General features: G+C 37.6%; 2 protein-coding genes across 10 annotated transcripts in view; one reads left to right on the plus strand and one right to left on the minus strand.

Annotated features, from left to right (window-relative positions):
* Positions 1-3,459, minus strand: part of LOC591389 (SLAIN motif-containing protein 2) — a 33,403-nt gene extending 29,944 nt beyond the window's left edge. For all 8 annotated transcript variants that reach the window (XM_030980335.1, XM_030980333.1, XM_030980329.1 and 5 more), the window contains exon 1: positions 3,046-3,459. In XM_030980335.1, the coding sequence (XP_030836195.1) occupies positions 3,046-3,329 (284 nt within the window). In that variant the 5' untranslated portion in view covers positions 3,330-3,459. The remainder of the gene's footprint in view (positions 1-3,045) is intronic.
* Positions 3,460-4,976: 1,517 nt separating this feature from the next.
* Positions 4,977-23,360, plus strand: LOC587338 (lengsin). Of its 2 annotated transcripts, none has more exons than XM_030980336.1 (2): positions 4,977-5,131; positions 20,941-23,360. In XM_030980336.1, exon 2 carries the CDS (start codon positions 20,976-20,978, stop codon positions 22,323-22,325), a length of 1,350 nt encoding a protein of 449 aa, XP_030836196.1. In that variant the 5' UTR covers positions 4,977-5,131; positions 20,941-20,975; the 3' UTR covers positions 22,326-23,360. The 2 variants fall into 2 exon arrangements, with proteins under 2 accessions (XP_030836196.1, XP_003724338.2); XM_003724290.3 differs by lacking the exon at positions 4,977-5,131 and adding an exon at positions 18,279-18,530.
* Positions 23,361-24,017: the final 657 nt, after the last annotated feature.

Raw genomic sequence — 24,017 nt, forward strand, 5'->3', positions numbered from 1 at the left:
CTACATTGTACTTGACACTATATTTTTGTTTTGAATATCCTTTTATTTAATTCATTTCAGTGAAATCAGTATTCTGTACAAATTTGAATTTTGAAGAATAAACAATCATGCAAAGGCATCAACATAAATTCTTACAATTCTCAAGTGCACTCACATTTGATCTTTAACATTACATGTACATACATGTACATGTACATGTACATTGTATATCTGTACTAATGTGTACATTAATATGGCATAATGAATAAGTTGTACCTCATAATGATACTTAAAGGTATAGACCAGTTTTGGTCATACGATTACATTGTAGTAGCAAGATTGTAGCGACACCCTCGTACCTGTGAGCGTTTCTTTTTTTTAATGAAATTTTGTTTCAAGGCTTCAGCTATCAAATGTTTAAAAAAATCCAAAGCTGGGATTATTTTGTCATACATGGAGTTGTTGTAAACCATGTTTGTTGATATTTAGTGCCTTTTCATGACTTTGAAATTAATAATAATTATTGCTCTTAGAGAAGAGGCAGAATATGCGGGCCGCCATCTAGGATTATAATGTACACTGTAGGCATGCAAAATTTTGGCATTAAAACAATTAAATTAAAAAATTAAAAAATCTGCCGAATTTTTTCTGATCTTTTTTATTGATCGGCGAACGGAAGATATTATCCAATCTCACCTGATCAGCTCAAGATCGGCCCCCGATCCAATGATCGGTTACAGGCCTAATTTCAACCTACATTTTGTACGTGTATACAGGTGTTAACATGGTTGAAAAGAAGCTTTAAGAATTTCAAGAGTGGATCGTTACGAAAATCTCATGAAAATACTGTTAAACATACTAAAAATAAGATTTGTGGATGTGTGATAGGCAAGAGCAAGTAGAAGCATAGAAATAATAACATCAACTTTCTTTGGTCGTGTTCCGTGGCAAGGGCAAAAACTTGTCTAAAATTTGAACAGTCTACAATACAGGATTTGATTGCTCGTTGGACGACCAACGGACATACTTAACGCATTGAAAAGAGTCATATGACACACCTACATGTAAGTTTGTTGACAAACCTCCTTTGTGAATTCGGGCCATAGCATTTTGGTGGGGTATTCTAAAGTTAAGCCTGTCATTTTCTCAAAGTTACAAGGAAGGCATTCTATTCTTTAATTCAATCTGGTGGTCGATAAGATTTGGAATATTTTTTTCTTTTTTTTTGTTGCCTCCGTCACAAAAACTGAGGATCCTGTACACAGCTTTCGGGCACGTTCGTAATGTAGGTCCCGGAAGTGGCTCAAAATTACGTCCAAGAGGCTGCATCGATGCATTATGGGAGTAATATTAGCGTCAGCGAGAATAAGCCAGTTCATGGTTGCAGTCTGAGCATGAGCAAATAAAGGTCATTGCAGAACAAATTTAGAAATACACAGAGAGGAAATAATGGATACGTGCTCATGAAAGTTATGTAACATTATTCATTCATGCACATTCAATGCACTCCATACACAGGTACTGTAGAAGTATTCTTTGAAAAGGGGAAACAGAGGCTATTTATATATAGCACCTTCATCGCTGAAGGATTGATTATTTCAAAATGTACAAAGTGGGACCTCTTCATGTTTTGAAGATATGTGGATATTCGGGGTCATTGCAGTAATGTGCTAACCGTGAACTGGTCTATCGGTGCCTACTGTTAAAGTGTAAAATCATTAAAAGGTGCGTGCTCAGGGAGTTCACTAAACTCAGCGAACTCTGTGTGCCTTATTATACTAAATTAATTGATTTAAATGTAAATTAAGTATCAATTTTAGCACCCCCAAAAAACAAAAATCACAAAATTTGCAAGAGGACAGTGTTTTTGTAATGTAAATCACACATTAGCTCATTATCATCAGGAAAAAGTAAATTTTTTGATTGAATTCTTGACTGATTTCAAAGGGCTTTGTATGAGAAGAAAGAAATCCCCAAGGGAACTCCAAAGCTAATGTACAAGGTTCATCAGATGCTGGAATGTGCCAACAAATTGTTCGTTTTTAGGAAAAATACTCCAAAAAGATAAGAAAGTTGACACGAAACAGGTGAGAAACCTAAAGACTTTTAAATCATGACCATTATTTACTTTACCTTTACCTTTACCGCAAATACTGGAAGAATGCTGAGACAGCAGTCAAGCTTCCAGGTCTATCTTCTTGGTCTATCTTCTTTTACTCATTCTCTTTTGAACAATTGATGAAGATTTAGTTGATTTTGGTATGTTTTAGTAGGGTATATCAACGCCAGAGTTACGGGTCAAAGTATGTATATGATTCTGAATTAGCGCCATACATTTTAATATCTATTCCATTCTAATGTACCTGATTGGTTAATGGTTGACTTATAATTTTGGCCTTTGAAAACAAAGTGCGTAGCTTATGGTCACCTACAAGGCCTGTTGCACAAAACTTACCATTGATGGTAACTTTGCCATCAATGGTAACTACCATGGAAACCTTGATTTTGATTACCCTTTGAGCCCTGTTACCAATACCATGGAAGATGCCATTGATGGCAAAGTTACCATCAATGGTAAGTTTTAATATGCAAAGATCTCAGGTTCGAATCACACCCAGGTGGATGACTGAAGCCTGCGTTGTGTGTTAACGTGCCCCTCCCCTTGTTTCATAGATGCAGGCTATGTTAAGTGGAATACACTCCGTCTCTCGGATAGGACGCTAAATCGAGGCCCCGTGTAGAGAAGAGTCACTACCTTAATTGGCTTTGCACGTTAATAACCCACTGCACGTCCATGCACATATTTAAGAGTAGACCTAACTTAGGCCTAGGGCGAAACAAACCCGGTGTAGTTATCCACCTACACACCCCAGTATAGACTCAAGACCCCTAGTACCGTATGACAATACTCAAACAGAAGAAGAAGAAGAAGAAGAAGAACAGGAATCAGGTCTAGCTTCATTTTTAGTCTCAATATCATCTTTGCTGATTTTACTTGTTTGAATTTGATTTTTATAATTCGTTGTCAAAATAAATAAATGTGTTCAATGTTTCTTCTTTACTCACCAAGTATCATCATCTGAATCTCCTAAGTTAGTGTCCAATACTTTAACAGCATCAAGAAGACCTTTATCGGAATTGTTTGTCCTTTTCGCACCTATTTTTCCAGATTTAATGTCTCCATTAGAATTTAGATTCGTGTTAGCTTCCGTCAATGGTAGAGTTCCATTGGATGTCGGGCTACCGATTGCATCCGCTTTGCTGCGAAGCAGTTCGTTCTGTTTTTCAAGCTTTCGGACCAAATCCTGAAGCTTTTTCACTTCAACTTCGGGGTTTATAGTGTTCTCCATGGTTATATGATTGCCTCTATTTCACTTAACGTTGAATTTACAGAAGAAATCAATGCTAAAATGTAGTGTTTATCTGACGTCCGTCTCTTCTTCACGGCAACCTACTGTTCGCCATGTTGATTACAGTGCAATTGGCTGCGCATGCGCGTCTTTGGGCTGTGGCTTCACCTAGTCTACACATTCCAGACGCTATCATAGTCGTATTTGGGATACTAGAACAGTACAGCACCATTCACATGACTTTGACAATCATATTGCACAATCCCCATAGCTCTGGTAGCCATGAATGGAAGGAAAACATAAGAGATGAGAAAAGAGGTAAAATCATAAGGGAAGAGACGAGTGAAATGGGACGCGACAGGGGAAGATGTGAGGGGGTCAAGTCCAGGATCAAGTCTATTTTCTTCCAGTATTTTATTTCTTCACGTTTTACTAAAAACTCGAAAGCGAGTAACACTGAACATAACTTGATTTAAGAGCATAGTGATACAAAACAAAAAACAATTTGTAAATCCCTTCGAGAAGCTTGTATCGGGATACCACCCCCCCCCCCCCCCCCCTTGATCAGTCACAGAAGATCCTGATCATTGTGATGGCGCTGTATAACAAAGCGTCACAAACCGTATTAGGTTTTCTCGTTCCGTGTTTTTCTTTTCTTTAATTCTTTTTTTTTTTAATCTGTTTGTTTGGTTCTATTTTCATTTGTTTATTTCTTAGTTTTTGGTTTCCCCCATTAAGCACCATGTGATTTTTGCAAACAGAACAAATTACTTTACAGGGCATATAATGAGTTATAATAGCTACTGTAGCCTAGCTATGGAATGGTCACGGAAGTACTTGAACAGCCGCCTTTCATCAGGTTCATACGCTTGGGAGAGGGGGAGGGGGGCAAATCAAACGGATAAATAAGAATAAAATTGAAAAAAGACAGCAAAAGAGAGAAAGAAAGGACTTTTGATAGATGAAGAATTGAAATGGTCTAAACAAATCGAAAACGTAAGTAACCTGACCCAGAAAAACAACGCATGATAAAGAGAGCAAAGAGTTTTTTGCCTAAAAAATCCTTAAAGTTACTTTATAACAGTCTAGTGTTGCCACGATTAGATTACTGCTCTGTTGTATAGTCGAACAGATTTCATTCTCATACAACTAAGCTGCAAAGAAATCAAAAGGGGGCCGCAAAAATAATATTGAACAAGACATATATTATGACACACCGTCGGCTGATTTGTTCACAAGTCTTAAATGGATGATACTAGACACAGTGGCGGATCCAGGGGGCGCCCCCCCCCCCTCCCTCTTGGGAAAAAAATGTGTAAAAAAAACATGTGATTTTTACCTTTTGGGGGGGTTGGACCCCCCCCCCCCCCCCCCTCCCCTGGCACTCAAGGGGGGGGGGTGCAATTTTTTTAAATTCTCGATGGCCAAAAGCGAATTTTCTGCCGGCGCGATTTTTTAATTTTCGGGAGCAAAAAAAAAGTGCTCATCATTATGCAACTAAAGAGAGAAGCTTCAATTGGTGCAAAATGTAGAAGTTTCATGTTGAAGAAGGTGACTTTTACTAGTGAGCCACCAACCGACTCTGACGAGAAATTTTTCATTCTCGGAGGGGAGGAGGTAATTGTCGTCTGTTTTGGTTCGTCTAGGCGGGCACAGTCAAATGCATTTTATTGATCAGCAGCTGATCAGACAAACCACCAGCCAGGACAAATCTAGAAACACAACACTCTGCTTCAACCTTCAGATCAGCTAGACACAGAACGTACGTGACTCGGAAACCTGTTTTGTTGTTGGTGATTTAGGTATGTATCTCTATTTTCTTTTATATGGTTTTTTATGGTGATGCTGGACCAGCTTTTGCGGTTAGAGTGTTCCATTCCGTGTATAAGAAAAATAAATGAATAAATAATTTTTGTAAATCAATGCTGCGATAAAATATAGTCTTTACTATTTGTAGCAGGTTGTGACTGTATTTTCTCTAATCTCTCTCTTTGTTACCATTGATTGATAATGATTGTTTTGTATTCTCCAATGTCTCTATCATCCTGATATAGATCACAACCAAAATGCAAAGTTACTGACAAATATTACAATTCGAATTCTAAGGATTTGCGAATGACAACTGTTATAATACAGGGTCTACTTTAGCACTCGTGATTTTTTTTTTCTCTTGCCCGCTCGTAGTACTCACGCTTGTATAATTATCATGGTCTGATTGAGTTAACAACTGCGAGTATTAATCACCATAATCTTACAGACCGAGACTGAACTTCCTTCGTCAGAGAGGTCAGTACACAAAAATTGACCAGTGACCGAACTCATAGTGACCTCAATAACGCCAAACAAGAGCTATTGTTCAGTTTCATTGTCGTGTCGAGAGATACTGAACAAGGTTGATTTCTACTCAAAATGTATTCTTATGTCACGTCGGTGTTATGATCAATGCCTTTTGAAGCTTTACAGCAGAAAGCAGTAGTTGTGGTATGTTTTGAAAGGCCAACGCCAACTAACATGCTGCATGTCGCGTGAAATCTATTTCACACGACTTGATGAAAACCTAGTCTGTTTTCTTTGACACCTATCAAGGATTACTTTTTACCATACAACGCATTTCTGTTCAATTCTAGTTGTGTGATATTCATTTTCTGGAAGATTCCCGCAATACTGTCACAAATAATGAGGCTATAATATATCATGGTTATTACCTTTACTGCTATCATACATTGTGTATTACATCAAACTAATTGCGCTATATACGTAAATACATCACTGTGGCGGAATTAGAGTTTTGTATTTTGCTTTTCATTTCAAAAGTATAATGTCTGAGTTATGCATGGTAATAATGGCAAAGGAATTGCTACTTATTTCGTTCTACAATAGTATTCAGTGATCTAAACTGATATACGATACTCGAGAGCATATAACTTTGTGATTTAGAGGTCTGAAAAGCAGTCTATAGGGAACAGCTGCAGGCAGCAATAACGATATTAGGAGATATTTCAATATAATGCACGCAGAAAATATCTGCAGTCTTGAGCCCATAGACTGGTGTTCCGTTGTACTTTTATAACATACAATACGTTTCATCAGACGTGAAAATGAATAATATAAAGAGTTCATCTTTGTAAACTCGTGGACATTTAATGGATAAAGGCCTAACTAAATGTATATATTTCGTTCACAAAATCCACCTTTCACTTTCTACTTAATAGGAACTTACTACTAATTACCCACCGAGCTCGTGCTTAGATCGAGCTCTTATAGATGTGGAATCGAATCTGAATCTAATCACTAATCACAGAATCATACACTTTTTACAATGCATAAAACTACATGATAAAGTCGACTGATTAGATTCTATATCGTCGTTTGATGATGTACAAAATGTTGGAGTCCAAAGTCGATGACGAACTGCTTGTGTTGTCCAGCACTGCAATGAGTTGTTTTTACTTTCACAATCATGAAAACAACTCGTGATCGTGATCTGGTTCATTGTACAAAGAAAATATGGGGAGGAAATTATATTCAACATAATTAAGGTAATGCTGATATAGATCAAAAGGGGCAAAAATAAAATGGAAAATGGTATCCGATTTCTTGATTGCAACATAAAACAAAATTACAAAAAAAGTATCAGGCCATTTCTTATATACCACTCAAGATATACTCCACCCTGCAGTGAGAGGTTTCCGCTAGTGGGTATAGTTGAATATAATACAAAATGTTTGAAAGTGCAAATTCTGTTAGGGAATTCGACTAGTTTGGTGTTCAAAGAGCCCAACCTAATTCATCTCCTTGGGGATTTGCCCGGGAACGATAAAAAGATAGAAGACTCCGAAGAGAGAAAAAGACAAAGAAGTTGGGAAACAGAGAAGAGAGAGAGAGAGAGAGAGAGAGAGAGAGAAAGAGAGGGTGAGATTATCATATAGACATGGTTCATCCATTTATAGAAAGTACGCAGGGAAACCCGAACAAACCGTTGGAGAATAAATTACTGTAAGGCTATTGATTTTGAAGAAAAAATAATCAAAGAAATAAGAAAGTTTTTATTTGATATTTTAGTGACCTAGAGGACTATAAGGCTACCATGTATAGAAATTAAATTATGATTTATTTTTGTGAAAGCTGTTTGAAGACTGAAGATATAACCAAAGTATGCTTGAAAAGGTACTAGCAGTATCATAAGTAGAGAGAGAGAGAGAGAGAGAGAGAGAGAGAGAGAGAGGTCGAACAAGAGACTGGCATGTTTTTCCTGACCACGGCATACCCGATGGCTAATAAGATTGACCTATATTGACCTTGCCCTTGATAGGAAAATGAGGTCACCAAGGGTTAATCATATGACCTTTGACCTTCCCAGCCATCTGTAAAATCTTTCCCACAAATTGACACCTCCAGGAACTTTACGGTTTATTTTTGTTTGCCTTTCCCTCAACATTTCTTTCATCGTACATGATCGCAAAAAAATATTTTGAGAAAGTGTTGACTCTTTTAGTCGAATTTTGGCAGAGTTGTAAGTCAATAGTTAGTCCAGAAAGGCACATGAAACACATTCGTAACACATACTAAATGTTGGTCTCAATTAGAGTTCAAGTGCAAGTACTTGTAAATTCCTCAAAGATGTTCTACTATATGGACAAAACCTTTTTTTTTTTCATTCATGCTCATGCCAGACAGAGGTATGACACGCGGAAGAATTCTTTAACTTGTCTATTAAATTCTTTGTTTAGATTATTTTGATATATGCATTTGCACGATCTGATCTAATGATCTAAATCTAACAGTGCCCATGATGTCGACAAAAGATAGGGGATCTATTTCCACTCAACACTACCAATATCTACTGTTGCATCGAAAATATAGTACCATCAATAGGCCTTGTACCGGTAATAATATCAGCGAGAGCAGTATACTTGAGGCAGCAAGGAAAATGCACGTTAGCCGCGTCCCCTTCTCTCTCTCTCTCTCTCTCTCTCTCTCTCTCCCTCTCTCTCTCTCTCTCTCTCTCTATCGCTCTCTCGCAATCTTTCCCTCTCAACTCCCCTCTCTCACTCTCATCATGATCAATGATATCAATATTGACCCGGATTTTTTCTCACCTACAAGAGATTCTCGCAGTCTTATACCCGATGGGGGCGTGGCACTTCTTAAATGGGCGTGGCATTTTCATTACATGCTCATAAGTTAAATGCCTCGGTAACAGTGCACTCCGCATTGTCCATCAACAAACCAAAAGAATAAAACAGTCTGGCAATATTATGAAACCCATTGGATGTAAGTTTGGTTTGTTTCAATTAAACATGTTATATTTCATGATTTTATGATATTGGGAATAAACTGTGATTCCATTTCCGTGATTTACCGCTATGGTGTTCAACGCGTGTTTTCAAAACGATGCTTATCTTGTAGAAATCGACCTCGGTTTCGTATAGACTCTAAAGTTCTGGCTTTAAATTTTCATTACATTTTCTTTTGAAAGTGACAACAAATTTTGAATTGTATAGACTTCATCTCTTTTAAGACAGCGTTAGTAGAACATCACCTGACAGTAGTAAGTGGTGCGAAAGACCGGGAAGGACGTACAGAGTTGAAGAGGGGTGAGCTTTAATAGCGACCTACTTTTCGATCCAGAACATCAGAATGTTTCCTCTGAGACTCGTTTGAGTCATGCCTATAGGAGAATACTGAAAATACCATATCTTATAACTCTTTACTGATTGAGCATAATCGAAAACGATACCAACAAAGTAATCTATATTATCAATGGCTATACGACCAGACTGAATACTCTCGAGTGATGAGAAAAATCAAAGATAACGATGTATGCTTTGACATAATTATTTTGGGGAAGTCATTCGGTTACCCTTACGTGTACTTGAGGAAAACGACTTTTGCGTTCCCCTCTCTGTTTACGATTTAACGATTTATCATCAGTTTCCTAGGTAAAGGAATGCTAATGTTATGATCTAAACAACTGAGACATAATGAAAATAACTAAGTTGAAAATTAGAAAAGGAAAATATTAAAAAGGCCACATGGGCTTTGTCAAAGCACTCTTGTTGCGGGTTAAATATTTGCCATTACTTTGAATCCAATTAGATTTATTATAGTAGAGAATCCAGACAACAGTCACAATATACATATATATATATATATTCTGCCAATGTGACCCATTTGATCGTATGATCATTATCATTTGGTCTGAACTGATGTCATTCCTTTGAGTAACACCCCGAGGCACTGGACGTCCTTCGTCTTATTCACCAAATATTTCATATAGGTCGACAGTTCATGAAAGCGTCAATGTCGGTCTAGTTACCCCTATAGAAATGTTTAGACAGACCTGCCAGCGTCGTGTTCTGTATTCATTGGTAACTAGCCCTTTGTCCTTTTATTCGTGTATCAATAACAACTTACAAGATATGAATGGCATATTATTATATAGCGTACTTGTGAATAGTCATCCCCCCGTGAGAAATGCACCGTGGAAATACGTATTGATCTTCGAGGCAAATCAAATCTCATTGCAGTCTCATTGCAACCTCATTGCAGTCAGTCAGGCATAGCATATGACCAGACAGGAAACAACCCTGAAAGCTGTTATACCAGCTGAAGTAAAAACATGGCAATGCAATTCCTCTGGCCTCGATTTCTCAGTGTTTGCTAGATCAAAATATTACCATATCTTATTAAAATGTACATTGCTGTCGCAGTATTTCCAATGATGCCTTATACCGAATGACATATACCCGGGGACATACCAGTTGATATTGAATAGTGTACATAAGGGCCCGAATTCACAAAGCAAGGTTTGAGCTCAAACCTCCTTTTGTTTCGCCAAACCTCCTTTTGTTCTTTACAAACCAGGTTTGTAAAAAACGCGTAAAACGCGTCAGACGTACGAAAACCAAGGTTTGTCGACAAACCTCCTTTGTGAATTCGGGCCAAAGAGTTCTTCTCTGCGATCGGCACGTGAGTATACAGTGATCAAACCAGATTGATGAATCAAACTCATGATTGTAATATGCGTCCTCGGTAATGTACCAGACGAATACTTGAAAGGATCAAAGGATTTGTTGTGAAAATCAGTATAACACACAATCATGTATTTCACATAATGGTGGTTCCTAATGTGGCTTAACAAATTGAATATGGAAAACGTGTATAGAAAATGGAAAAGCCACACCCGTCATTTAGATAATGGGACATTATACGAAAGTCCATGGTTAGATGTTGTTTTCCGTCTGGTTCTAAAATACGTACAAAATATGATTCACTATATAAAACCAAGGAGTTGAGACCAAGGCAATACTCGTGTTGTTACAGTCGATAGTGTGTACTTGGCGTGACTATGTTAATATTCCATGAACATTGTCAAAAACAAACGGCTTTCTCTATACATCCAGTAACCCCTCTTTGGAAGTGCGTCTATACAAGCGGTGTCAAAAGTCCAGCCCTTCCTGGATAAAGTTCCCCCAGGTATCCAAAGGACTCTGTGGAAAATGGTTCACCTCCAACCCAATATCTTACCGATAGGTAATGATGATAATAATTATAATACAAACGGTGCTTATAAAGCGCTTACCACCGAAGTCTCTATAAGTATAAGCGCTACATAACAAACAAAATACAATGATAAACAATTACATATCAAACAAAACCAAAAATTACAAATTAACCTACAAATTACAATACAAGTCATATGAAATATACATCAATGTGAACAGAGTAAGTTAATCACCAAAAGCAATTTTAGAATAAATTAGTCTTAAGACAAGTTTTGAATTGATTGACAGTCTGACAGTTTTTGACCTTTTAAGGTAGTTTGTTCCAAAGTTCAGCAGAAGCTTTGCAATCAGAGCGATGGCCATCAGAAAGAGTTGGCACCGAAGTAGAAGCCATGGGGAGACTTGAATTATTGAATCATAATAGGCCTATACAAGGAATAGGCGGATGAGAGGGGCGTGACATAGTCGTAGTATACCCCTCGCTCATCATAATTATATTTCAAAATATATATCAAGGTATTTAGGGTAAATATATTAACCCAAATATTTTGGAACCCCTCCCCATCTTGTGTCTGTGCGCATATTGTGTATTTGGTTGTATATAAAATTCTAATTTTATTAAATTATTGTGCTAAACTGAATATTTTGTGTACAAATAATATGTTTCTCATATCTTTATTCCACGATGTCGATCAACTTATGTAACGCTAGGTGATCAAGAAAAGGTGTATCGTGCTTTTGGTCAACCGAGTAAAACCTTCATTATCTGTGAGCCAAAAAGCTGACTAAATTAAGGGAGCTCATGCGTTCGGCCATCACGCGTGACGTGGTTGTGATTAAAAAGATGACCGATGGTCAAAAAAGACTTCACACCCAACTTATGAAGCCGCCTATAATAGGATAGATGCAGTTTGGGTTTGGGTCCAATCATTGGGAGGGGGAGGGGTGCAATGGTCTTGGTCTCATTAAAGAGACGAAAGGAGAATGATTTTTTTTCTTCATCACGCAATGTAATAAGATTTTGGTTTCACTCGACATAATTTACCTATGTTATAGACATGGGGCATAGTTGGGTTAGTCCAAAATTCAGATCCTCGCAATGACGCATTAAGACATTACTTAAACTAAATTATTTACTACTCACTTATGCATGAATAATGCATTCTATACTACTCTTGTTTTGATTTTAACCATCAATCAAAACCCAGGTTTTACATCAGTTTGTTATTCTCTTTCTGATGAGAAATCAAAAATACTAATCCAGATGATATGGAGTGCAACTGTGCCAAGTATAACAAATAAATGGGGGCGCCTATTATATCAATCTTGATTATGCGATATTCATGCATTCATAATCATAATTATACTCTCAAATTGAATGTTTTCTGAAATTAACATTCGGACCTATTTTCTCTTCAGTTTGTGTGATGAACGGTAGGCAAACAATCCCAACTGAAATCTCATTCAGATGCATGATGCGGCAAAGCGCGGCGTCGGTTTTTAATTATGATGACGTCAAATCATTATGCTTCACGTTTAGTTATACTGTATCTTAAACACAGAGCTCAGTGCAATAATTATGTGCAAGTCCTTTGTTGCGCGCAGTTGCATTATTTTATATACGTTAAACAAAAAACCGCGTCGAATTTTGTATTTTGTGCGGAGGTTTACCGCGCCATTTCTGAACAAGCCTTAACAAGGTTAAAATTTATTGAACTGTTCATAACATGGTCCTCATGGTTACAACAAATCAGCAGATTAACGATTCACAGAGTGTGATATAATGGTAATCAAAACATCGTATCAATTAAGATTTGTTCCTTGTTTGTTCAGCACACGTCTCTCAAAGTATTTAGTTAATTATAAACTAGAATCTCTCACGGAACAAAAAAGGAAACTGGATTATGACAAAATAATCAGGACACCAAATAATACAATACTTTACAAATGGATGCATAACGTTTGGTTTGTCATTGATTAACATTTTCTCTCACTTTTCTCCTGATGGGTAATTCATGATATAAAAATGTATAATGGAAATGTGATAAACGTAACATTTCATTCTCTTTCCCGTATGACCAACTTCAATTGTTTATAGGTATGGTATGGTATGGTATTTATTTAATTCTTCATAAAAAAACATATACAATACATACAGAGTATTTTTTTTAAAAGAAATTTGAAATACATACATACATGTAGAAGGGTAACATTACATTTAATATGAATAAAATAAAATTAACAAGGAAATTAGTTAAACTATTGAATCAATCTAAAGTATATACTAAGTTTATAGAACGTGCATGCTTCGATCCTACTTAATATATCACTCTATCGCAGGGGCGTAAATCCCGGGGGGGTGGGGGGGCTGCATCCCTCCTGGCTTGAAGTAGGGGGGGATGGCCTGTACAATCATCCCCCCTGATATTACAAAAAAAGAGAGAGAAAAAAGGAAGAAGAAGAAGAAGAAAAAAATGTGATTGTTTCAATTTCAGCATAATGCATGAGAAATGAGTTACTCTTTTATGTATGTATAACTGTATATATAGCCTACACGTATACAGTATGTCACTATCATTAAGAATAGTTGCGCGACGTGCGCGAACAAGCACTTCATAAACTTCAGAATAATTTTTCTTTATTTTGAAAGGTATTATTATAGCCCAGACGTAAAGTGCGCCAGCGCGCGAGCGCTTAAAAAGTGCAATACGCGTATGCTCGTTCCCTCCCTTTGAGAGCATCCCCCCCCCCCTCCCACCCTATCTCAGGACTGCCAACATTTCTGAATCCCCCTTTCGCCGGCTTTTCGCTGGCTTTTCCTGCCTTGGAGAACCAACCCCCCCCCCCCCCCCGAATCCGAAACACTGCTAAATGTACCACATCCCCCCCCAAAAAAAAAAAAAAAAAAAAAAAAAAAATCAGGTGAGCTCTAGTCGATCGAGGGGGACTGGGGGCCGATGTTTTTACTTTTTAAAATGAAATAATCCTGAATGAGCTTTCAAAGCTAGCAGGAAAAAAAAAACCCACCCTCTTTTTAAAGAAACTAAGAGTCGAGAACGGTACAACGAATCGTCTTCTTTCTCTAATGATTTAATGAAACGTAAAAGCTTCCGCGCTTCGCGCGGGAGGAGGGAAGGGAAAAACTGAATTCAGATGAGGATTAAAAGTCAAGAACGGTACAACGAATCGTCTCCTTTCTATAATGATTTAATGAAACGTAAAAGCTTCCGCGCTTCGCGCGGGAGGGGGGGGGGGGGGACTGAATTCAGACGAGGATTATTTTCGAGAACGGTACAACGAGTCGTCTTCTTTCTCTAATAATTTAATGAAACTTCAAAGCTAGCAGGAAAAAAAAAATACCCACCCCCTTTTTAAAGAAACTAAGAGTCGAGAACAGTACAACGAATCGTCTTCTTTCTCTAATGATTTACTGAAACGTAAAAGCTTCCGCGCTTCGCGCGGGTGGGGGAAGGGACAAACTGAATTCAGATGAGTATTAAAAGTCGAGAACGGTACAACGAATCGTCTTCTTTCTCTAATGATTTAATGAAACGTAAAAGCTTCCGCGCTTCGCGCGGGAGGGGGGAAGGGAAAAAACTGAATTCAGATAAGGATTAAAAGTCGAGAACGGTACAACGAATCGTCTTCTTTCTCTAATGATTTAATGAAACGTAAAAGCTTCCGCCCTTCGCGCGGGAGGGGGGGGGGACTGAATTCAGACGAGGATTATTTTCGAGAACGGTACAACGAGTCGTCTTCTTTCTCTAATAATTTAACGAAACTTCAAAGCTTCGGCGCTTTGCGGAGGAGGGAGGGGGAAATCGCCCCTCCCTGCCCCCCCCCCCCCATTACGCCAATGCTGGTCACCATTACGTACCAATATTTGGCTCGCATAATTTCAAATTTGGCCCCCCCCCCCTAAGAAATCCTGGATCTGTGTATGTATGCATGTATAAATTTATGTACATGTGTGCGTGTGTGTGTGTGTGTGTTGTGTGTTGTGTGTTTGTGCGTGCGCGAACGTGCGCGTTTGCTTAAATTAGTGTGGGCGTGTGCTCGTGCTAGTATGTGATGGCTATCGCCGATCATCCCCCCCACTCCTCGGTACGGATTTACGCCCCTGCTCTATCGACTCTATCGACTATCACTACATCGACCGGATATCCACTACTTCTAAATGATACCTCGAGTGTATAGGGATTAATTCCACCTGCGGTCCCATCGCTCACATAACCTTACTTCAGGCATCAATGGTTTGTTACTATGGTAACGCGTCGAATATCAGTTAATGTGTACATTAAAGGGGCTACTGCCCAATAAGTTGATAATTTATCGTCCTAAAACTAGATTTTTATAAGGCGGCAATCAAGACGGGAGTTGATGCTACCTTGTTTGGCGTTCAACAATAAGGGAATAGAGCAACATCGATCTGGCGCTGCTCAGTGGCTGCCGGGCTCACGATTGGGCAAAACGAATTTCCATTTTCGGTTTAATAAAATTTGGAGTGAACTGTAAAAGAATATTATTATTATTATTATTATTATCATTATTATTATTATTATTATTATTATTATTTCATAATTATACTTTCTTGATAATATACGGATTTCGCTCATTTCGAAGCTACCGTACAGAAATTAATAGGTATGTAGTATGGAAATAATTCCCTAATGACATAATATTGAGATTGGTGACATAATTTATCCTCACTGGCACTAACAGGGTGATGAATAATATATAAGGTACGGTATGTGGGAAATAGTTATGGCGCCCCCGAAGAGCTACCTGGTTAAATTTAATGTGTTCTAATTACAATAAGTGGGTCATAGAAATTCGCCCTAATGTGATCATTTAACGCACATAATTATTATGCAGGGGGTATATCACGCTGCTTTATGATTATTGCAGTTTATCAAGAATATACCTTACCTTAGGTTCCAGCAAACACAATCTCGTAAATAATTTTATTTTCGTTTATAATTATTATAGGCCTATTCTAAACTATCACAGAAAATGTCTTGTAGGTTCAAGAAATATTTGGAAAACCTTCAAATAAGTATATATTTTCATATAAAAAGCAAGGCTTACATACATCCTCACGAGACACTTTCTTCATAGACACACTCCCACACGCACCCACACACCAACCCACAGTAAACACAGACTCGCGCGCCCAGGTATTAAACATGCAGTCTATATAGCAGGGAGATGTCAGTTCATCTCCCTGATAATAGTAAGCAAAGCGTGAAAATGACCTCCCCGGCATGCATCCAAAGCTAGATCATGCATTTAAAGACGGAGGAAAGAGAAAGATGAAGAAAAGATGCGTGCCAGACCGGAGGATGTTTCTCATCTGAATCTCTTTTATTCATCCTCCTCCTTCGTCTGACTTCCTGTTTCCATGAGCGTTGTGAGATGAGCAGGTGCATTCATCAGATCTTTCTTAAAGGGAAACATCAAAGTGCCCTTTACAAATGTGTGTAGGTTGCGATATTTCATTTTCCACACGCCTGTTAAAAAATGATACAAAGAAGAAAAAACAAACGAAACAAATACAGATAATACTGAACATAGATAACATTTAGGATTATATCCGCCCACTCATCAGATCAATACTTGCCCCAAGCAGAAGCAAGAAAACTAAAGGATTTTAATAAATGGAAATGGTATACAAAAACCCATGCTCCTCCCCTTTCGGTCGCTTGGGTCTCTCACTATTTACCCACCTAGCAAGGCCAGTCCCCCAAGTGCCTCCCCCTCCCCACTCCCCCTCCCCCCATTGTACTCATTTTGCTTGGCCGAAGCTATACACCCCTTTCAGATTGGGAATGTAACTCGTTCCGTTTGTTTGCAACACGGCAGTGCAAGACATATACTTACTTCTCTCTACCGGCCTAACGTGTGAATAATATGACTGCAAGTAATACAAGATGTAAACAGAAAATAGGTCAATATTACTGACCTCATGCAAGGATACTCTAGCTACACTGATCTTGTCAAATCAGTGAGAGTGATAGAGGTTCTCTCGTTACAAACAAGTCACTTATATCATTTAAAAATGGATGATGTATATTCGTGTCTGGAAAAAAAGATGATAAACTTACCATTGTGATAACCAAGACTTTGAAACGGACAAATTCTGGCATTAAGATTTCTTGTTATGTATAATTATATGAATATAATCATCAGGGTGCAACATGACCTTTCACCTAGCTTAGATATTTGCATCATGTCTATTGACGTCACTAGTTTCTCGGGTGATTTATAAATTTAAAAGATTTATTATCAAATTTGCAATTGGGCAATGTCTCCAAAGGCTGCCTATTTAAAGAGAGGTTCGCCAGCTACTTCTCCTCTCTCATCTTATTCTTTCTTCAAACAGAGACGATGAACCTCAAAGCCAAACATGACTGAAACTCGATATTTAACTTTATTGTTTCCAGTTTACTTTCAAATTTCAAATTACCTAATAATTATTTATCAAAATAATTTTGTCAACCCTCATTTTGATTTGTGTCGTGTTGTTTCTTTAGTGCTCAATTTGACTTCATTTTGTAACTCTACTTCGACAACAGTACTGTGCGATAATACAATACATTCAGGATCCTTGTTTTAATTTGATCATTGTGAACCTGTAAAATAAAGCCATCAAAATAATGTTGTACTAATTCTTGTGCTACAATGACGTCACCTACCCCTAGGCACGATGATAAACAATATAAATTGATCTTTGAATACATTTTTTTAAAATCGAATATCCAATATTCACGAGTCAATTATGATGCATTTACCACACTATTTTTTTTTTTTATTTTTTTTATTTCATACACCAAATTAGCTGTGTCGATATATTTAGTTTATTAAAAATCGAAAAAGTGAAACAAAATTGGAATCGTAAATGGTTATTTATAATGTTTTTTATGAATCCGGATAATAGCTGCAAATAATTATTAAAATAAACCATTACTACTAATAGGCCCTACTCCTCCTAAATACTATCACATATTGCATCGCATTGCACTATCTCTCTCTCTCTCTCTCTCTCTCTCTCTCTCTCTCTCTCTCTCTCTCTCTCTCACATACACATACTCTCGAATTCATAAAGCTATATAGGAAAAGCCTAAAATTCAATTTTTTTTTTTTTTTTTTTTAGTGCATTCTATCATGTCTGTAAAGCACAGTGAATTCTACATTTTTAGCAATGCATCTCGTCATAATTTCATTCCTCTGAACATTTAGCACCATAACGCATTCAGACAATGTATATAACACAATTCTGATAGATTTATTGTAGGAAATGGTGACCACTCCTTTAAAAACATAATATCGGGTATTATTGGTCATACTCCATTCCGCGCTCTCTTAACGTCTCAGACTGTGTGTAACCGATACTCCACTCTGGGAGCGTACACACAATCATACAATAAGGGCGGGAAGAGGCGTAGGAAATATTAGACTTCAATTCCCGCGATTTGATTCCTTACTGCAAATACAGAAATTGAAGAGCCATTAATGCTAGGACTCGAGCGCTGACTGTGCAGTCAGATAAAGTGCATAGTAGGACTGCATGAGGACAAGCACTACACTGGTAACTGTTTGATTCATTCTCACTTCAGGGGAGCACACTGCTCTTGCGAACTAACACAATTTCAAGAGTGATCGAATTTGATTATTTCACTTTCCAGGAAGCGAGGTAAGTCGTCTGCCTGAACTATCGGTTTATCCGTGGCGCCTCCTTACGTTGTACAGCATACAGAACAGATGTTGATTCTCGCCAAATCGCTCAATATCACGCCACCTTTCTATTGTGTCACTGTGCTTTTCTCCATCATTATCATTCAAGTCCTCATCTCTCTTTTATGTGAGGTTTTTTCGTATGATTGTAAAGGAATGTTTTCTGAAATGACATCGTGTTTGTCTTTATTCGCCACTGAAAGATGTCTACTTTTGCGTTTTCTTGTATACACAATCATATCTCGTTTTGTGACTGATAAGATTCCTCCTCGTTAAGGAAAACAAAAAGTAATTTATTGATTCCTGTGAAATTTCTGATATTAATCGGTAATTTTTGTCCTTACATGCATCTAATACTGAGTGTAATGAGGATATTTATGAATGTGTCAAGTAAAAATGTACGTGTCTCTGTATATTAATTTGAAAGTGGGATATACCGTCCATGATTTGGTCCTATATGTACATCACATCGATTCTAATTATTATGTGGATGGCATAATCTTATTCCAAAATTAAATTGGACTTTGACTGAAATTCTATATTATTGACACATACAGACCTAATAATGAATTGGTAGTTAAAAAGCAAGTGGGCAACTATTATATATGTATGTCATAAAGCAATCTGATAAAGTGAATATGATTGCATGTTTCATCATATTCCACTCATACAGAGCACGCAACACCCCCCTCCTCCCCCCTCCCCCGCCGAAATAAGAGAGACGGTAAAATGTTTCCTGTGCAATATGCTTATTTCATTTGTGTACGCCATTTTGAATTTGATATTCAGGACACAATTTATATCTCGCATTATTTCGCGAAAGGTTCATATTTGAATGCAAAGTGAATGTTAAGGTATATATGATGATATTGAGCTGAACTAAAAAGGCTGGGGTTGCAATGTAGGCATGGGTTTTTATAGTCTCGTCAAGGACTTTCCGATGTGATCCATGATAGCATAAGCTATTTGTGAAATTGCATTGCCGTGCAGGCGAGGTGATTTACCGAGATTGCCTCAGGGGCTTTTCATTCTTTTCATTTTGAATGGTTTTAAATCTTTGAGAAATTTGCTGTCAGTCGAGTTCACACTGAGAGGGGAAATATCAGTTGTATGACGAATGATCCATTGATTTTGTTTGTCGGAGAGCAAAATCTCAGAAGGTGCAGGGGTTTTCTTTTATTTAATTTAAAAATACAGCATTGCAAGTTTATTTGACAAATTTATGTCAGCTGATAATACACCATTATACATTATATCCTGTTCATATTAAAGCTTGAAGCAGAAAATTTACATTATGATTTCCATATGCATGGATGACAAGGGTCTGATCATCAATGCAATCTGTTTCTTAATCAAACATGAATACTCATTTAAAAGAATGTGTGAGCTTTTTTTTTTAATCATTCCTTATAATGTTATAGAGTGGAAGAGTATCAAAGAAAAAGTGTCCCCTGAAAAGGATTGGTCTTGAAATGCCCCGATAAGTGCCTTCTCCCTTTGGGGCAATACTCAAAATATAGTATGGATAATTTATCATTATAGGTCCTCCGATAAGAAAAGATCCGACCGAACCATATTATATTAAAAGATCGATATTTTAATCATTTTATGTGTTGAAACAGTAACATTACTGATGCAGCCTATTTGAAGTGACCATAGTAAAGTGGTTACAACTTTCAAAAATTCATAACCCTCTTATGTTCAATTCAATTCAGTTCAGTTTGTTTTAATATCATATCGCAGCCTCAGCTGAATTACATGAACATTTACAATCAAATTGAAAATAACATCACATTTCATTTTAAAAACAACATATTTCATAATACAATGCATTTGTATTAAAAAACAGGTATATACAACAACAAAAATGTCCAAATTAATTCAAACTTCCACCAGTTTGCTTCTATGTTTTTGTTAATTATTTGTTTAGAGTAGTTGTCTGTTAAGACTTCCACTAATTTGAAATATAATCTTTTGCAATTTCTCGTCTTGTCTTTAGATGTTTTAAATGGTTTTGAATAATCGGTAAACTCCTAATGTAATTTCAACAACCCATTTTTCTGAAAATCTCATTTGAACTTTTTGGTTTTCTGTTTATATATTTTGTATTTTATTTGTTATTTGTGCCAAACTATGTTCATTGTAATTAATGTCTATTTTGTAATTTTGCATGTTTTGATCTGTAAACTGTATCGCAATTCAGCCCAACGGCTGCGAAGATATTTGTTAATAAACCTTGAATTGAATTGAATTGTTAAGATTACAATTCACTTTAATGCTAAACCAAATGCACTTTGGAAGATAATATTTTTACTGAATACATCATATCAGAGATGATAATACTTTGCTTTCATTCTATTCCTGTGCAGATTTCTTCTGAAGACAAACAGTGCGAGAGACCAAGATGAGTCTGAGTAAGGTGTTAGAGACCATCAGTGACAACCATCTTGAGTTTATTCGTATGGAGGTCTCAGATGTCTACGGCATCGCTCGATCACGGACTGTACCGGCCCGCCATTTTGAAAACACATGCAAGTCGGGTCTCTTCATGCCGTTGGCCACCTATTGTTTCAATGGCGCAGGAGCTGACGCAGATAAATATGACTGCGGGTTGTGTTGGGAGGTAGGATATGGGGATGTGAAGCTGCATCCAGACCTAGAGACATTTCAAGTCATACCATGGTGCGAGAATACCGGGCGAGTGCTGATGAATGCAGAACTCGGCGGTAAACCCATGATGGTGTGCCCTCGAGGAATCGCAAACATTCAGCTGCAGAAGTTGGAGGAGATGGGTTATTCTCTTTTTTCGGCTCACGAATATGAGTTCTATGTGGTGGATGCCAAGACACGTGAGCCACTACTGAAGGATGGGAATCTGCTGTCAACCCTGCGGACATACACCGACACCAAGCTACTTCATCAGCTGATGAGAGACCTGCCAAAGGTTGGAGTCGACATTGAAAGTGCAGAAGGTGAGGGTGGTGTCGGCCAGATGGAAATCACATACCGTCCAGCGTTCGGACTACGCTCCGCCGATAACGCACACACATACAAGTTATCGGTGAAAGAGATTGCTAGACAGCACGGCTACATGGCGTCCTTCATGTCAAAACCGTGGCCAAACAGGAGTGGTAGTTCCTCTCACTTCTGTCACTCTCTCTGGGATGCCAAGACCAAAGAACCTCTCGTTTATGGCAAGGACAGTCCATGTGGGATGTCTGAAGTCGCTCAGCACTGGGTTGCGGGACTACTAGAACACGCACCAGCTCTTACAATCCTTGCCTCACCAACTGTCAACTGTCTGAGCCGTCTTAAACCAAACACGTTCGCTCCTGTCAACTCGACCTGGGGCATTGACAACCGTACAACCGCCATGCGAATCAAAATAAATGGACAGAAAGGCACCTTCATTGAGAATCGTATCGGTGCCAGCGGGAGCAACCCTTATCTCCTCTTAGCTGGTACCGTAATAGCGGGAATGGACGGGATCAAAAGAAAGCTTCCTCTTCCTCAGGAATCCACAGGAAACTCGTACGAGGCGAATGGTGTTCATCCCTGCGGTCAAGATCTCCCGAATACTATGGAGAGAGCAGTAGAGGCGCTCAAGGCAGACAAGGTGATGGTCGAAGCTCTAGGACCTGACTTCATCAAGTGTTTCTTGGCAATGAAGAAAAAAGAACTTGTAGAATCACGACAAGCTGTTACTAACAAGGATGGTGAATGGGAAAGGAAGATGTTCTTTGAATATCTGTGAAAGTGCACCATTTAACTAGAACTTTCACAAGCATCGGGTCAGATAATGTAGGTTTAGGACACTTATTTCAAATCAAAGTTGAATGTGCAGATCTTTATTCTCTCAAGCGATACAATGATCATAGTCACACAGTGCTATTGAACGTTAGGGGTATGGTAAGAATTATGTTTAAACCAGATGGTCCATCTACCTGATTTTAAACCAACTTGATAATCGGTTGTAATTTTTTCAGAACGTTTTACATCGTGTAGGACATTATGTCAAACTGTTTTTGTAATTTTCTATTCAAGACCTCGATTTTTGTTTGTTATTTTCCCAAGATTTCTACTGTATTACTTTGTGATCAAAGTGGGTCAATCTCTGGAACTTGAACTTACATCGTAGTTGTCTCTGCGTTAGTTGGTATGCTTTTTGTAGTCAAAGCTCTAAATATAGAAATGAAATTTATATAAATGGAACTAGGCGGATCAAGAAAAAGAGATATATTGTTATTATAATTATAGGCTGTCATTCCCAACATTATACATTCCATGATTAAGGCTTTGATGTCAAATGCACCATATTACCTCAAAGTTACGATATTTTAAAAATACAACTTTTGCCGATAATCACTAATTAAAAAAAAGTACCCGCGTGCAACCAGGGCTGTGTGCAACAAGTCGCCCCACCCCTCACTCCGCTTACATACCCACACACCCACACACGCACGTACACAGCAAACACGCACGCTCATTGTATGGACAGCAACACGTGATTTTAAAATGAAACCAGTGACCTGCATTAGTTGCGATTGTTTCAAATCAATCGCAACTTGAAATGAATCGCAAATGTGTACTTGAGAGATGGGATTTGCGCTAAACTTCAAGTTGCGTTTGATTTGATTCAGTCGGCTCTGGTAGAGCCAGATTGTGACAGACCATATTCTGGAAATTTATATGACATTCAACAGGGAAAATTCTGAGTTACCATCGATTTGTTTAATTTGTTTGTGTACGTATGGTGTAAGAGTACGAGGACATTTTATTAGATATATGTAATATATTCCAATACTATAAACTTTTGGATACTCTTACATAATTATATACATTATACAAGTAGTGTTTTAATTTATTTCATTCGATATATGATTTACGCAATTTGAAAGAAAGGTCGAATAGTAAGTTGCCGCGCTGATATTTCGCACAAATCTAAAAGAGAATTATGAAACAAATCAGGGTATCGCCATTCAGCTTAACATGTTTATCGTACAAAAATTAGATGTGTTTGCTTTTCTTGTTTTATGTCTTGTAACATTGAAGAACTATATTTCTACGTTGTAGTGGATCGGTCACATTCTGAAATGTGCACATTTATTTTATTGATTGCATTAATTACGTTATAAGTAGGCCTATTCTCACCATTCCCTGATATATTCGCAATTGATTCAGACAGTTCTTGATTTCCTGTGTGTTAAATTAGACAATAATAATCGTATGCCTAATGGAAACATGTTTTGATAGTTTGTGTTATATGTATTCTGAATTGCTCATATTCTACCTAGTCATATTTTCGTTCAATGAAAACCCGAGAATGTAAAAAGTATATTTCTGTAATTAAAGGGTTTACGTAATGATGTATTGACATTTCATGTGCCGTTTAAATTTGCTTACAACATTTATATAAAGATATATATTAAACGCATACATTGATATA

This window comes from Strongylocentrotus purpuratus, unplaced genomic scaffold (assembly GCF_000002235.5).
Source record: "Strongylocentrotus purpuratus isolate Spur 01 unplaced genomic scaffold, Spur_5.0 spur5_scaffold_11, whole genome shotgun sequence".
In the NCBI taxonomy this organism is placed as follows: domain Eukaryota; kingdom Metazoa; phylum Echinodermata; class Echinoidea; order Camarodonta; family Strongylocentrotidae; genus Strongylocentrotus; species Strongylocentrotus purpuratus.